General features: G+C 44.7%; 1 protein-coding gene across 4 annotated transcripts in view; it reads right to left on the bottom strand.

Moving 5' to 3' along the window:
• The window catches only part of LOC118364567 (oxidation resistance protein 1-like), a 212,208-nt gene that overhangs the window by 81,673 nt on the left and 113,716 nt on the right, over positions 1-16,819 (bottom strand). For all 4 annotated transcript variants that reach the window (XM_035746214.2, XM_035746213.2, XM_035746216.2 and 1 more), the window contains exon 3: positions 7,605-7,798. In XM_035746214.2, coding sequence (XP_035602107.2) covers positions 7,605-7,798 — 194 coding nt within the window. The remainder of the gene's footprint in view (positions 1-7,604; positions 7,799-16,819) is intronic.

The raw sequence follows: 16,819 nt of genomic DNA, 5'->3' as shown, positions 1-16,819 counted from the left end.
AAAACTATTTTGGATTGTTGATTTTTTTGGAAAGCAAAAATCCAATGTGATGCAGCCAGCAAAATGTTACAACGTCTTTCTGTGTCCTGCCTCCTGTGGGTATTTCTTATCATCAGGCAAACACTGTGGCTGACCATACCAGTGTGTAATGTGGAGAGTCCTGCTCTGCTCTGAGAGGCTTAACGATGGAAGGTTCTTATACAGGATTACCTTCCTGCAGTCTGCCTTAAACCCTGGACTTGTCCTGGGGTGGGGGAGAGTCTCCAGGACTCCGCCTGACGTAGGATCACATTGTTGGGCCACATGGATGTGCGGAGCACAGCTGGGGTGGTGAAGGTGGGTAGTTACAGTAGGTAGGAAAGGCCTTAGGGGAGGCAGGACACAGACAGGGTTACACAGAAACAGGTCTCCGTGAGAGGCTCCACTGACTCCCGCCCAGGGCTGGTTTGAGACCTGAGCTCCCTGATGTTACGTGACCAGCCTCAGCCAAGCTGGCTGCTATCTCAACACACAGAAGAGGCTCTGCTGGCATGACCAGCTAGCACGGGAGAGTGGGCTGCATGGGGCCGGCTATACTGCTGTACTGCCAAAATGCATGGGGCTCTATAGGCCACGGGCCACTCCCACACAAAGCTGGCCCCTGCTACAGCTAAACCATAGGGGAATTACAACCACCCTGCTACAGCTAAAACCATAAGGGATTCACAACCACCATGCGACAGCTAAAACCATAAGGGAATCACAACCTCCCTGCTACAGCTAAAACCATAAGGGAATCACAACCACCATGCTACAGCTAAAACCATAAGAGAATCACAACCACCATGCTACAGCTAAAACCATAAGGGAATCACAAACACCCTGCTACAGCTAAAACCATAAGGGAATCACAACCACCCTGCTACAGCTAAAACCATAAGGGAATCACAACCACCCTGCTACAGCTAAAACCATAAGGGAATCACAACCACCCTGCTACAGCTAAAACCATAAGGGAATCACAACCAACCTGCTACAGCTAAAACCATAAGGGATTCACAACCACCCTGCTACAGCTAAAACCATAAGGGAATCACAACCTCCCTGCTACAGCTAAAACCATAAGGGAATCACAACCAACCTGCTACAGCTAAACCATAAGGGAATCAAAACCACCCTCCTACAGCTAAACCATAAGGGATTCACAACCACCATGCTAGAGGTAAACCATAAGGGATTCACAACCACCCTGCTACAGCTAAAACCATAAGGGATTCACAACCACCATGCTACAGCTAAAACCATAAGGGAATCAAAACCACCCTCCTACAGCTAAACCATAAGGGATTCACAACCACCATGCTAGAGGTAAACCATAAGGGATTCACAACCACCCTGCTACAGCTAAAACCATAAGGGAATCACAACCACCATGCTACAGCTAAAACCATAAGGGATTCACAACCACGATGCTACAGCTAAACCATAAGTGAATCACAACCACCATGCTACAGCTAAAACCAAAAGTGAATCACAACCACCATGCTACAGCTAAAACCATAAGGGAATCACAACCTCCCTGCTACAGCTAAAACCATAAGGGAATCACAACCAACCTGCTACAGCTAAAACCATAAGGGAATCACAACCTCCCTGCTACAGCTAAAACCATAATGGATTCACAACCACCCTGCTACAGCTAAAACCATAAGGGAATCACAACCACCATGCTACAGCTAAAACCATAAGGGAATCACAACCACCATGCTACAGCTAAAACCATAAGGGAATCACAACCAACCTGCTACAGCTAAACCATAAGGGAATCAAAACCACCCTCCTACAGCTAAACCATAAGGGATTCACAACCACCATGCTAGAGGTAAAACCATAAGGGAATCACAACCACGATGCTACAGCTAAACCATAAGGGATTCACAACCACGATGCTACAGCTAAACCATAAGTGAATCACAACCACCATGCTACAGCTAAAACCAAAAGTGAATCACAACCACCATGCTACAGCTAAAACCATAAGGGAATCACAACCTCCCTGCTACAGCTAAAACCATAATGGATTCACAACCACCCTGCTACAACTAAAATTACAAGTGAATCACAACCACCATGCTACAGCTAAAACCATAAGAGATTCACAACCACCATGCTACAGCTAAAACCATAAGGGAATCACAACCTCCCTGCTATAGCTAAAACCATAAGGGAATCACAACCACCCTGCTACAGTAAGTCTACAGTAAGTGAATATCAACATATGTCTGGTCAGAGAAAACCTCAGGTCATCACATAATGTAGACCTATGAATCAGAGTTTTGACCTTTCCTCCCTTATGGGCTATACTGGCCCTACTGATGGTCTACTGATGGTCTACTGATGGCCCTACTGATGGCCTTTCTAATGGCCCTACTGATGGCCTTTCTGAAGGCCCTACTGGTGGCCCTACTCTGTCTCTAACTCTGTCTCCCCAGCCTCTGTCTCCCCAGCCCTACTGGTGGCCCTACTCTGTCTCTAACTCTGTCTCCCCAGCCTTTCTGATGGCCCTACTGATGGTCTACTGATGGCCCTACTGATGGTCCTACTGATGGTCTACTGATGGTCTTACTGAGGGACCTACTGACGGTCTTACTGATGACCCTACTGATGGTCCTACTGATGGTCTACTGATGGTCTTACTGAGGGCCCTACTGATGGTCTTACTGATGGCTCTACTGATGGTCCTACTGATGGCCTTACTGATGGCTCTACTGATGGCTCTACTGATGGTCTACTGATGGCCCTACTGATGGTCCTACTGATGGTCTACTGATGGTCTTACTGAGGGACCTACTGACGGTCTTACTGATGACCCTACTGATGGTCCTACTGATGGTCTACTGATGGTCTTACTGAGGGCCCTACTGATGGTCTTACTGATGGCTCTACTGATGGTCCTACTGATGGCCTTACTGATGGCTCTACTGATGGCTCTACTGATGGCTCTACTGATTGCCCTACTGATGGTCCTACTGATGGCCTTACTGATGGTTCTACTGATGGTCCTACTGATGGCCTTATTGATGGCTCTACTGATTGCCCTACTGATGGTCCTACTGGGCTAGACATTTTGGTTGTGTCCCAAATGGCACTGTGTTCCTTATATAGCACACAACGACAGAGCAGTGGAAGGATGTTAGGACATTAGTGTTATCATTGTGACATTTCTGGTCCACAACCTGGATAAGTGTGCGTCTTCACCTTGACATCATAATGGTAAGGCTGCCAAAACAGGCCTGAAAAATGAATTACTTACAATCGAAGATACCAATAAAAAATATACAGTATATACTTTCGAAACAGTGAATTGTCCCAATTCAAAGTAACTGTCCCAATGCATACAGTGTCAGTGAGAGATGACAAGCAGTTGTGTACATACTGTAATTGCCGCCCCTGGCAACTGCTACTATGGGTAAACACAAGCAACAAACCCCCTTAGACAGTTAGAAGAAATACGAGGAGAAAGGAACACTCATGTTCTGCCTAAAGCAGTGACTATAACTGTCACCAACCATAACGGTGAGCAGCATCTCTAGCTAGTCAAGTAGAATTTATAAACGGGCATGTAAAGATAGCAGAAATCCTGACATTGTTCCAGTTAACAGTAGCAGCCAAATCGCAACCTGACACACACACACACACACACACACACACACACACACACACACACACACACACACACACACACACACACACACACACACACACACACACACACACACACACACACACACACACACACACACACACACACACACACACACACACACACACACACACGCACACACACACACACACGCCTGATGCACACACTCACGCACACACAAAGAATTGTCAGACCCTTTAGAGAGGGCCTTGTGACTCTGTCTCCCCAGAATGACTGGCCACCAGGTCAGCCCTAATAATAGTCAGCCTGCTCACTCGTTCAGACCATAATATTTGTGTTAGCATGCACCGCTGTCCTCTCTCTCTGTGTAGTCTATGTGTCCACAGAGATAAGTCAAACAGCAGTGCTGTACTGTGATAATACATCTCACCTCACACTGTGGCCAAGGTTGGAGCAATGCACAAATTTGTTGCCTCTACTGTCCTTGAGACAGATTCCCAAAACAAACCCCATGGGTCAGAGACACGGCTAATACATTATGGAATAACGAGTCAGACTGACGGAGAGAGAGAGAGAGAGAGAGAGAGAGAGAGAGAGAGAGAGATAGAGAGATAGATAGATACATAGATAGAGATAGAGAGAGAGAGAGAGAGAGAGAAAGGAGCGCTACAAAAGTACAAGGTGAATAACCCTCTCAGAATCCATTAGCTCCAGCTTCCCACTGACAGACTCTTAAGGCTGTGCACCCTTCCAGGCACTTCCAGGTGGTTACAACTCCTACTCAGCCAGATCCTTCAGTGCCAGCACTCCAAATGGCACCCTATTCCCTATATAGTGCACTACTTTTGACCAGGGCCCATAAAAGTTGTTTAGTATGTAAGGAATATGGTGTCATTTGGGGCGTAATCAGTGCCACCGTCGCCTCACTCATCTCAGACTATCAGTGAAAATTCAAGTGTTGAACCTGGTTGGAGGCTCATTGATTGTGTGGCTATTAAAACATCTTGATGGTGTAATGACAGCTCTGTCAGGAGGTAGGTTCTGTCACAGACAGACAGCACAAAAAGCTGTCATGTCCCCCTAGGCTACATTATTATTTATTCTCCTATTAGAATAAATTAGCATGATAGGATCCAAATGGGCTGGCTGGATATGTTGCTTTAGCCTGAAGGGTGGATTATAAAGCACATCAAGATAGGGGTTTAGAATGAGGGACCGTCACTAGTTAATGTCTAGTTACTTACCCATTATATAGGCCTAATGTCGCAACCTAGAACCAAATCTTGTTAGCGCCAGCTAACTAGCTAACTGTCTTTATATTTAATGGCATGTAGATGTATGTTTATATCTGTCACCAGAGATTATATATTATAAAACAAGCCAATAAAGGACCCACACACTATTGACACTCTTTTAACATCCATACCCTCACTACTCCAGTAGCAGAGCACTTACACTGTAGCAGGGATTTCAACTGTATTCATTTACATTGATAATTAACCACATAAGCTCAAGGACAGGACACAATAAATGCACAAAGAGCTCTTAGCATTGTTTTACATTAAGCATGATTTAACCCTGCTGTTAAGCAGTGTTGGGATTAGTTATTTGAAAAGTAAACACGAAGTAACATGTTATTTTACAATATTACTTTGTGTGGAAAGAAACGTGTTAAATTTAAGCAATAAGGCCAGAGGAAGTGTGGTATATTGCCAATATACCATGTCTAATGGCTGTTTTTATGCACGACGCAAAGCAGAGTTCCTGGACACAGCCCGTAGCCGTGGTATATTGGCCATATATCACATTGTGTTACTTTCATGAAACAAATTTCACAATCTCACAGTTTGTTTGACTGTCGGAGGGAGCAAGGAGAGCCGCGCGTGCTCTACCAAGGATAGGCTACTTACTAACTCAGGTCTGATCACTGGTTTCATCTGTGGCGTTGCTTTCCTGTGCTAGTCTACAAGTGCTGAGCTATATATGGGCTGCTAAATTATCCATCTACAGTATACTGTAAGCCAAACATCTGTACAAATTTCTTATATTTTCATTCATATCAAGCCGGCAGTTCTGGTTATAGAGCGCACGAACATGAACCCATAGAGATGTATAGAGGGCACACTTGCCACTAGACAGGAAAGCCCTCTATGGGCTTTGCTATCAAAGAAGCGATCAATGGCAAAGATCAGAGGTGTACATTTCTATGGACAGCAGCTGTCATGACATTTCTCCAAACAGACTCTCCACTTACTCGAAAACTAAATGAGGAAACAAGTCAAGATTGGATCATGGAAACACCCATCCCGGTAGAGATATGATTCTGAAAGTAACGCAGGTGTTGTTTGACAAAGTAACTGTAATAATATTACCCAATTTGAACAAGTAACATGTTACTTTACTCCGTTACTCATTAAAAGTAATCCGATTATGTAACATATTAATTTTGAAAAGCGTAACCCCCGACACTGCTGCTAAGGAATCAGGTTGTAGAGTCAGGAGCTCAAGAGACCATTGGGAAAACGCCTTGTTGACACAACTTATTATACAGTATATTACAAATGAAATAGGTAAAGGCTAAATGAAGGAAAACTGCTGTAGACATACGGTGTTCTGGGGAACATTAATGTCACGCCCTGGCCATAGAGAGGCTGTTATTTTCTATTTTGGGTAGGCCAGGGTGTGACTTGGGTGGGCATTCTAGTTTCTTTATTTCTATCTTTCTGTTTCTATGTTTTGGCCGGGTATGGTTCTCAATCAGGGACAGCTGTCTGTCATTGTCTCTGATTGGGAATCATTCTTAGGCAGCCTTTTTTCCTTTGTATTTTGTAGGTAGTTGTCTTTGTTAGTGGCACTACAGCCCTAGTAAGCTTCACGGCCATTTCCTTGTTTCTTGTTTTGTTGGCGACATTTACATAAATAAAGGAAAACGTATGCTCACCACGCTGCACCTTGGTCCGGCCATTTCCACCACGACTATCGTGACAGAACTACCCACCACCAAAGGACCAAGCAGCATGGCCAGGAGAGGCATCCCCAATATTTTTTTTTTTGGGGGGGCACACGGGACGGTCGGCGGACCTGTACACAATTCTTTTAGAATAACTTGGCCAGTTACAGAGATAACACAAACACGGTATATGGTCATTTCACAGTTACAGAATTGGGTAAATGATTATTGAAGACTAAAGAGTGTTGTTACATCAGCTGAGACTGTCTGGTCATGAATGGACCTCTTCTTACATCAGATCAATATATAATAGCAAACTGAATTGATTCAATTCACCATTCATCAGCCCCGACTGACTGACTGACCGACTGACTTACATTGCACTCCTACCTTTCCATTGGTGTCAGTATGATTCAACAGCCAATCATCTCTCTATTAACAGCGGGTTAAGATGTATAAGGTGTGTGTGTACAAGGTTAAACCAAATGATTCATTAAAAGTCTGACACATGCAGAACACCTTGGCAGTACAATGTCCATCCTTGAAGCTAGCTGACAAAAGTAGTGACGTCAATGGGCAATCACATTTCAGAGGCAGAATGATTCAGAGATAGTGTGTGCATTACATTATGAACTCCCCAAACTCATTTGACCAACTCAGAAAGTGTGCTCCCTCAAGTGTCATTACTACACCTCTGACAATAGCTAAATATATTCCTACATAAATATAAAGTAGCCTATAGCTGCCACAAGCACCAACCAGCTCTCCCCAAAAATGATTTATTGTGACTCAAGGCAACGAGGCTATCTTGAGGTTCAATCAGTCAGTCGCCTTACAAAGCATCTACACACACACACGCGCGCGCCCGCACAGACACACACACACACAAACCCTCCAACATCCCTTCCTCTTCCTGCCGCAGACTCGTGTCCCGGAGGAAAGCCAAATGGAGGAACATGGAACATGGACCACACAGATGGGCAGATCAGAATTCTAGCACTTTTCATTTACCGATGGTGTAGCCGCGTCTCAGCTCGCCGCACCGTGGACTGCAGATTCTCTGGGAATTGGTTGCATTGTTTTGCTGCACCCCCAACGTGGTTGTCTTGGTAACAGGTGGTTCAGTCTTGTGAGGTGAGGCTGGCACCAGGGTAGGGGAGAATCCTTGAGTGGCAATATCCACTGACTGGGATTTGTTCTTCAGTCTGTTCAAAACAAAACAACAACAGGAATTATGGAGTCAGTCATAACACAGAAACACCACATATTTAGTAATAACATGGTCAAGCAACAGGAAGTGGGAAAAATGACCTTGTAAATACACATGTGTCAAAAGATACAGTACATAGACATTGCTGCCAATAACAAAACAGCTCATCATATGATGTTATGTCAGCAGTCAGCACAGCAGCTATTGATAATGATGTAGAGTGAATGCAACATTTTCTTGGTGTGGCATATTCTATACTCTGGCTATGATTTATTGGAGGAGAGATCAATAACTTAATAAGGTCCTCATTAACAATTCAATTTAACAAACCATTTCAACAATATTTGATTGTTTTATAATAACACACAACAATATTATAACAGGAATATGAATTGGACATAATTCTGAATGAGATATGCTGTCATTGATCAAACATCAAATAGATAATATGTGTAATGATATGTGTTAACTGGAGTTTGCACTTTTGGGACTAATCCGTTGGTTCCCTTGTAGGCCTGGGCAAACGAAATCAAGCACAGCTCAAATATTTGAAAGTATTTGACATGATGTATTTGACCCAGATGTGGTAACTTTCTACACACAATATCAGACAGCAATTTCACAATACAAACACTGTTGATGCTGTAAAGTGAAGTGGGTCACTTGCTTACACAAGATGACCTACACATGATTAAACCTTATCCTATGAGACACTGACCTAAATCAAAGGAACCTACGCCAAAGTGTGAAAGCCAATTAAACGTCTAACCATAGGATTTAGACAACTGTCTAGTTTATTTATAAACAAGTTCAGTACAAAGTTCACTAAGCTAATCCAGGTATCAAACATGCAGGAGAAACACTATAGAAGTATGCAGCACCTGCGAGTTAACAAAAACACCACAATGGTTATGAAGATGTTGTATACCTGTATACCAGTCACAGATTTCCCTGCCTACTACGTTGCTATATCATCAACTTTATAAAGCATGGAGAATCAAAAACATGAGGTAAGCACATATTATTTAGAGAAGATAGTGTAAATGGATGAACAAGTACTCCAAAAGTACTATCTATGGTATGTAAAGTACTATCTATGGTATGTAAACTAAAGTCCGTCAGTCTTTCCTGTAGACAAGGCCTGTCAGAGTAGCCTGAAGCAGCGATACAAGGTTCTTCTCAGCACTCCTTTCTTCCCTCAAAGGGAATCGTTCCGGCTCCAGCCATTTCATTTCATTCCACTAGCTCCTCTCCCAGGACAGACAACAGCAAACTTGACATAGCCTCTACAAGGTAATGAAATACACCATCTATATGGAAACACTGTCAATCACTTTGGTGTACAGTACATCCAAGGAGAGACACCAACAGACAGAGACATTCACACATAGAGGCAGAGAAGTTTAACTGGCAGCAGTAGTTATGAGTCCCATAAACAACAACCCTTGTAGTAGGCCCTATCTTAAAGAAAACCTTGAACAAAATTAAAACATTTCCATAGGCGATCATACTGACGTAGCTTCGAGGGCAGTATGTTCCTCTGAGGACCCTGATAGATATCCTACTAACCTATGCTTTTTTTTTAGGAGTAACATAAATAAAGGGTTTGTTTTGTGATGATTGTTTCTGAGGTAAAGTTTTCAGCATGTGAACATGCTATAATGAAAGAGGAGAGAGGTAGAGTTACACCGTGGCGATCAAGGTTCTGGAGGAGATCAGACAGGAATTAGAAAACCTGTAGGTGTGTGTGATGTCTATCCCAGAATCCCTTGGGAGAAAACAATAATTATCACATCATCAGTGAGGGTCCTCCTTCGATATATGATTCACTGGCTGGGTTGTGTGTGTGTGTGTGTGTGTGTGTGTGTGTGTGTGTGTGTGTGTGTGTGTGTGTGTGTGTGTGTGTGTGTGTGTGTGTGTGTGTGTGTGTGTGTGTGTGTGTGTGTGTGTGTGTGTGTGTGTGTGTGTGTGTGAAATATCAGCCCCTAATCAGGACAGTGTAGTCTGTGGCACCGGCCAGCAAAACAATAACTCTGTCAACAGGAATCACAACAATGGTGTCGCCTTGCTTAGTGATCAACACATCTAATCATCATATATGGTAAGATACGTTTACCACAATAACAGGAGTAAGGTATGTAAAGGAAGTCCTGTCCAAGCCAAAACCTCCCATACAATATCAGAAATAACAGGAATAATATTATCAAATTGGTTTGTATTGATAACTACCACTTCTTAGAAAACAAAGATGGATCTTAGTAAACAATATAATTACACTAGTTTTTTTTCTTTCTTCAGAGGTAATTAGTGTAAGCTCCAAAGACTGTGTCCCTGACAACTGGGCTGCATCTCAATAGCCTTCAACTGGTGTACAGCAACTATCCACCACCCTCCTCAATCTACAAACACCGTCTGATCTGATTGGCTACAGCTTGCATCGGCACAGTTTATCACAGCTTTCAGCAGGCCAATGGGCTGGGGTCAGAGATGGCTATGTCACCAGTGGCCCTATGGCGTTCAATCCTATCACATGGAGAGGTGAGACGGCAAAGCATGTCAACAAAGCCACCAGCTCTCACCAACAGATCTATCTATCTATGAGCAGCAAAACATTTAATGAGGGGGAAGAGGTTGGGGAAAGAGGAAAGGAGAAAATGGAGGGAGGAAAGCAATTGAAAAGCGGGCATTTTGTTTTCCTTCCCTGCTGTTCTGTTGCTTGGTCCAGGAGGAGAGCAGTGCCTAACAGGCATCACTCAGATTATCCATCTCTACAGGGACTGGGAGTCACATGGTTTGGCAAGGCAGAAACAACACAGGAAATGTGGGCCAAGTCAAACATGCTTATCACTACACCCAGTAAGAGGGATTAGAGCTAGAGGAAAGGGGGCAGCTTGGCTCCACTCCACTCGCTTATGAAAACAACAAAAACACTGCCTTTAGTTTATGTAACTGTATATGAGGCTTGTCATGTAGATATGCTGCAGCACTGGCTTGGCTGGGTTTGACATCCATAACAGCAAAATGGCCGATATGACAGTTATGAGGCCATTACACTGTGTTATGCAACAGCATTGTGAATGACGGGGGAAAAAAACAGCATCACAAAGAAACCTAATTTAGTGAAGGCAAGCCTTACTCAAAGTTCACTGTCTGAATGATTTTCAAATTGCTCATGCAATGGATAGAAATACACAACGGAAATGTATTTTTCTGTCAATTACACTGTTATGTACCGTATGTATCCCTGTTCTCCCACGCTCCATAGGCAGCCTATTAATTTCCTCTGTCTTAGCTATTATTGAACAATTAGACACTCATTATAAGCTCAAACACACTATAATAGTGCAGCCTATGGAATAAATCCATATGAATGCAATAGTTTCTCTTCAAAGTTGAATTAATGGTAATGATAGAGCCATAACCCTCTGTGGCCATTTATAGTGACGAAGGCCTATCCTATCCTACCGTAGCCCTTTCCTGCAGTCAAATGACCTAGTGGCCTAATGGGTGGAATGTTCATATTTTTCCTAATTTCCTAATTAATAAACAAAAAAAATGTAAACTCCGACTCCCGAGTGTCGCAGTGGTCTAAGGCACTGCATCGCAGTGCTAGAGGCATCACTACAGACCCAGGTACGATCCCAGGCTGTGTTGCAGCCGGTCACGACCAGGAGACCCATGAGGTGGAGCAGAATTGGCCCAGCGTCGTCTGGGTTAGTTTAGGGTTTGGCCGGCCCGGGATGTCCTTGTCTCATCGCGCTCTAGCGACTCCTTGTGGAGGGCCAGGCGCATATATGCTGACTTCGGTTGCCAGTTGTACGGTGTTTCCTCTGACACACTGGTGCGGCTGGCTTACGGGTAAAGAAAGCATGTGTCAAGAAGCAGTGTGGCTTGGCTGGGTCGTGTTTTGGAGGACTCCGTATGGGAGTTGCAGCAATGGGACAAGACTGTAACTACCAATTGGATATCAAAATTGGGGAGAAAAGGGAGTGTGCAAAGCTGTCATCAAGGCAAATATAAAATATTTTTTGATTTGTTTAATGCTTTTTGGGTTACTACATGATTCCATATGTGTTATTTCATAGTTGTGATGTCTTCAATATTATACAACAATGTAGAAAATAGTAAAAATAAAGAAAAACCCTAGAATGAGTAGGTGTTCTAAAACTTTTGACCAGTAGTGTATGTCAAATGGTTTTGTTATATGTCAGTCTTCTGTGATATATATAAAGTGCAATATTGGGATGCAAAATCGAAATTGAATAAACTCTATATCTGACATGGTGCAGGTGTCCTTAATTGCCAGGGCTGTACCTCTCTGGGGTAGGAAAGGTCTACATAATGAATGGAGGGAGAATGCAGACTGCAGACTCCCAGTCTCATCTAACCCTCACTAAATGCTAGTAAAGCAGTTCTGTTGTCAAACGGCCTGAGCGGGTGGCATTCTGTCTGAACAATGAGCCCTGAACATTGACAGCTTGCTTATGAAAGTGCTGAGACTACAAACAAAGCAGGTAGATAGCTGCCTACTGCAGTGGAAAGGGAAATTATTTGAGCTGACTTAAAGGTGCCGTTTCTCCTCACTAATGACTGTGACATGCCCAGCATGTCACGTGTGACCAGAGGAAAAAAACTTGAGACCACCTTTACTCCACACACAGAGACGCATTAAAAAAACTCTCCCTCACCCTCCAATCCTATCCTCCTGATTCCTCCTTACTGTCACGCCTTGGTCATAGTGTTTTGTGTTTTCGTTATATATTTGGTCAGGCCAGGGTGTGACATGGGTTTATATGTTGTGTTTCGTATTGGGGTTTTGTAGGCATTGGGATTGCGGCTGAGTAGGGGTGTTGCATAGGCTTGGCTGCCTGAGGCGGTTCTCAATCAGTCAGGTGATTCTCGTTGTCTCTGATTGGGAACCATATTTAGGTAGCCTGGGTTTCACTGTGTATTTCGTGGGTGATTGTTCCTGTCTCCGTGTTAGTGTTCACCAGACAGGCTGTATGTATCGTTGTTTTTCCATTAAAGAACATGAGTAACTACCACGCCGCATTTTGGTCCGACTCTCTTTCGACAAACGAACGCCGTTACACTTACAAGCAAAAACTAAAGCAGGAATTACAATTACAAGTGGTCAGATGACGTGGATGCTACGCTACAGGACTGTTTTGCTAGCAGACTGGAATATGTTCCGGGATTCATCCAATGGCATTGAGGAGTATACCACCTCAGTCATCGGCTTCATCAATAAGTGCATCGATGACGTCGTCCCCACAGTAACCGTATCCCCACAGTAACCGTACGTACATATCCCAACCAGAAGCCATGGATAACAGGCAACATTCAACTGAGCTAAAGGCTAAAGCTGCCACTTTCAAGGACTGGGACACTAATCTGGACGCTTATAAGAAATCCTGCTTAAATACAGGACTAAGATTGAATCCTACTAAACCGGCTCTGACGCTCGTCGGATGGGGCAGGGCTTGCAAACTATTATGGAGTACAAAGGGAAACCCAGCCACGAGCTGCCCAGTGACGCGAGCCTACCAGACAAGCTAAATGTCTTTTATGCACGCTTCGAGGCAAGCAACACTGAAGAATTCATGAGAGCACCAGCTGTTCTGGATGACTGTGTGATCACGCTCTCTGTAGCCGATGTGAGCATGACCTTTAAACAGGTCAACATTCACAAAGCCGTGGGGCCAGATGGATTTCCAGGATGTGTACTCAAAGCATGTGCGGATCAAATGGCAAGTGTCTTCACTAACATTTTCAACCTCTCCCTGACGGAGTCTGTAATACCTACATGTTTCAAATAGACCCCATAGTCCCTGTGCCCAACAAAGTGAAGGTAACATGCCTAAATGATTACCACCCTGTAGTACTCACGTCGGTAGCCCTGAAGTGCTTTGAAACGATGGTCAAGGCTCACATCAATTCCATCATCCCGGAAACCCACTCTAATTTGCATACCGCCGCAACAGATCCAAAGATGACGAAATGTTCCGGAGTTCTAAATTGAGCAGCTGCTGAAAAATGAGCTCCTGTATATATTGAGAGTTAAATGTTTTTTTAGAGTGAAGTACATTGAAAAAATCAAGAGAAAACTGCAAGACTCAATAGAAGACAAAACAAGGAACAAACCAAAAAAGACAGGCTTTTGAAAAAGTAACTATTTTTCATAAAATTGTACAGTTATCTTAGCTAGCTGAATTGCTAGCAGAATTGTTTACTTGTTGCTAAGCAGTTGCTAGGGACTCTCCTGGAAGAGGCTAGCTAGCTTACAAAGAATAACAACAAAAAATATCTAGTTAACAGAAGAAAGGAAGACAAAATAAGGACAAAAGAAGGACAGAAGAAAAAGGAAAAGAAAGAGGACAACAAAGTGAAACAGTCAGCACTTCTATTGCAAGTTCGTATTTCGTCGTCCTAACGTAGTCTACACTGCTATCTGCCCAGCAGCTAGCCAGCTAGCAAACGTCCACCGTCTACCGAATAGCAGCACTGTAGAAACTATTACACTCAACTGAACGACTTGATTAGTGTAGTGTTAGCTAGCTACATAGTTGTCTTTGCTGTCTTCGTATCCAAGATAATTGTGTAGTTTAGAGCGTGTAGTCTTCGAGTGATTATCTTAATTTACCGAGGTTAGCTAGCCAGCTATTTGTCGTCCTTAACGTAGGAGACACTGCTAGCTAGCCAACAGCTAGCCAACGTCTACTGAATAGAACTTCCGCACTCAACAACCCGGTCGCATTCCGCTTCGCTCCACAGGTAGTATCACATTTTCATTTCATTTCATTACAGCACAACGGTTTGATTTGTTTGATCGTAGCTAGCTACATAGCTAGCTACATAGCCGTCTGTGTATCAAAGATAATTGTGTAGTCTAGAGCGATTTTCTAGGTTAGCTAGCCAGCTATTGTCGTTCTTTTAACGCAACGTAACGTAACGTAATCAACACTGCTAGCTAGCCAGCTAGCCCCCGAATAGCAGCACTGTAGAAACTATTACACTCAACGGAATGACTTGATTAGTGTAGTGTCAACAACGCAGCCACTGCCAGCTAGCCTACAAAGTCAACAACGCAGCCACTGCCAGCTAGCCTACTTCAGCAGTACTGTATCATTTTAATCATTTTAGTCAATAAGATTCTTGCTACGTAAGCTTAACTTTCTGAACATTCGAGACGTGTAGTCCACTTGTCATTCCAATCTCCTTGCATTAGCGTAGCCTCTTCTGTAGCCTGTCAACTATGTGTCTGTCTATCCCTGTTCTCTCCTCTCTGCACAGACCATACAAACGCTCCACACCGCGTGGCCGCGGCCACCCTAATCTGGTGGTCCCAGCGCGCACGACCCACGTGGAGTTCCAGGTCTCCGGTAGCCTATGGAACTGCCGATCTAGGGGGGTGACATTTGGGATGCAACCAGCAAAAGAACAAGGCAGAGTTCATCTCAGCCTATGCCTCCCTCCAGTCCCTCGACTTCTTGGCACTGACGGAAACATGGATCACCACAGATAACACTGCTACTCCTACTGCTCTCTCTTCGTCCGCCCACGTGTTCTCGCACACCCCGAGAGCTTCTGGTCAGCGGGGTGGTGGCACCGGGATCCTCATCTCTCCCAATTGGTCATTCTCTCTTTCTCCCCTTACCCATCTGTCTATCGCCTCCTTTGAATTTCATGCTGTCACAGTTACCAGCCCTTTCAAGCTTAACATCCTTATCATTTATCGCCCTCCAGGTCCCCTCGGAGAGTTCATCAATGAGCTTGATGCCTTGATAAGCTCCTTTCCTGAGGACGGCTCACCTCTCACAGTTCTGGGCGACTTTAACCTCCCCACGTCTACCTTTGACTCATTCCTCTCTGCCTCCTTCTTTCCACTCCTCTCCTCTTTTGACCTCACCCTCTCACCTTCCCCCCTACTCACGAGGCAGGCAATACGCTCGACCTCATCTTTACTAGATGCTGTTCTTCCACTAACCTCATTGCAACTCCCCTCCAAGTCTCCGACCACTACCTTGTATCCTTGTCCCTCTCGCTCTCATCCAACACTTCCCACACTGCCCCTACTCGGATGGTATTGCGCCGTCCTAACCTTCGCTCTCTCTCCCCCGCTACTCTCTCCTCTTCCATCCTATCATCTCTTCCCTCTGCTCAAACCTTCTCCAACCTATCTCCTGATTCTGCCTCCTCAACCCTCCTCTCCTCCCTTTCTGCATCCTTTGACTCTCTATGCCCCCTATCCTCCAGGCCGGCTCGGTCCTCCCCTCCCGCTCCGTGGCTCGACGACTCATTGCGAGCTCACAGAACAGGGCCCCGGGCAGCCGAGCGGAAATGGAGGAAAACTCGCCTCCCTGCGGACCTGGCATCCTTTCGCTCCCTCCTCTCTACATTTTCCTCTTCTGTCTCTGCTGCTAAAGCCACTTTCTACCACTCTAAATTCCAAGCTTCTGCCTCTAACCCTAGGAAGCTCTTTGCCACCTTCTCCCCCCTCCTGAATCCTCCTCCCCCTCCCCCCTCCTCCCTCTCTGCAGATGACTTCGTCAACCATTTTGAAAAGAAGGTCGACGACATCCGATCCTCGTTTGCTAAGTCAAACGACACCGCTGGTTCTGCTCACACTGCCCTACCCTGTGCTCTGACCTCTTTCTCCCCTCTCTCTCCAGATGAAATCTTGCATCTTGTGATGGCCGGCCGCCCAACAACCTGCCCGCTTGACCCTATCCCCTCCTCTCTTCTCCAGACCATTTCCGGAGACCTTCTCCCTTACCTCACCTTGCTCATCAACTCATCCCTGACCGCTGGCTACGTCCCTTCCGTCTTCAAGAAAGCGAGAGTTGCACCCCTTCTGAAAAAACCTACACTCGATCCCTCCGATGTCAACAACTACAGACCAGTATCCCTTCTTTCTTTTCTCTCCAAAACTCTTGAACGTGCCGTCCTTGGCCAGCTCTCCCGCTATCTCTCTCAGAATGACCTTCTTGATCCAAATCAGTCAGGTTTCAAGACT

The sequence above is a fragment of the Oncorhynchus keta genome, chromosome 31, assembly GCF_023373465.1.
Source record: "Oncorhynchus keta strain PuntledgeMale-10-30-2019 chromosome 31, Oket_V2, whole genome shotgun sequence".
In the NCBI taxonomy this organism is placed as follows: Eukaryota; Metazoa; Chordata; class Actinopteri; order Salmoniformes; family Salmonidae; genus Oncorhynchus; species Oncorhynchus keta.
Note: the sequence above shows the minus strand (reverse complement) of the source record. Positions and strands in the feature narration are given on the sequence as shown.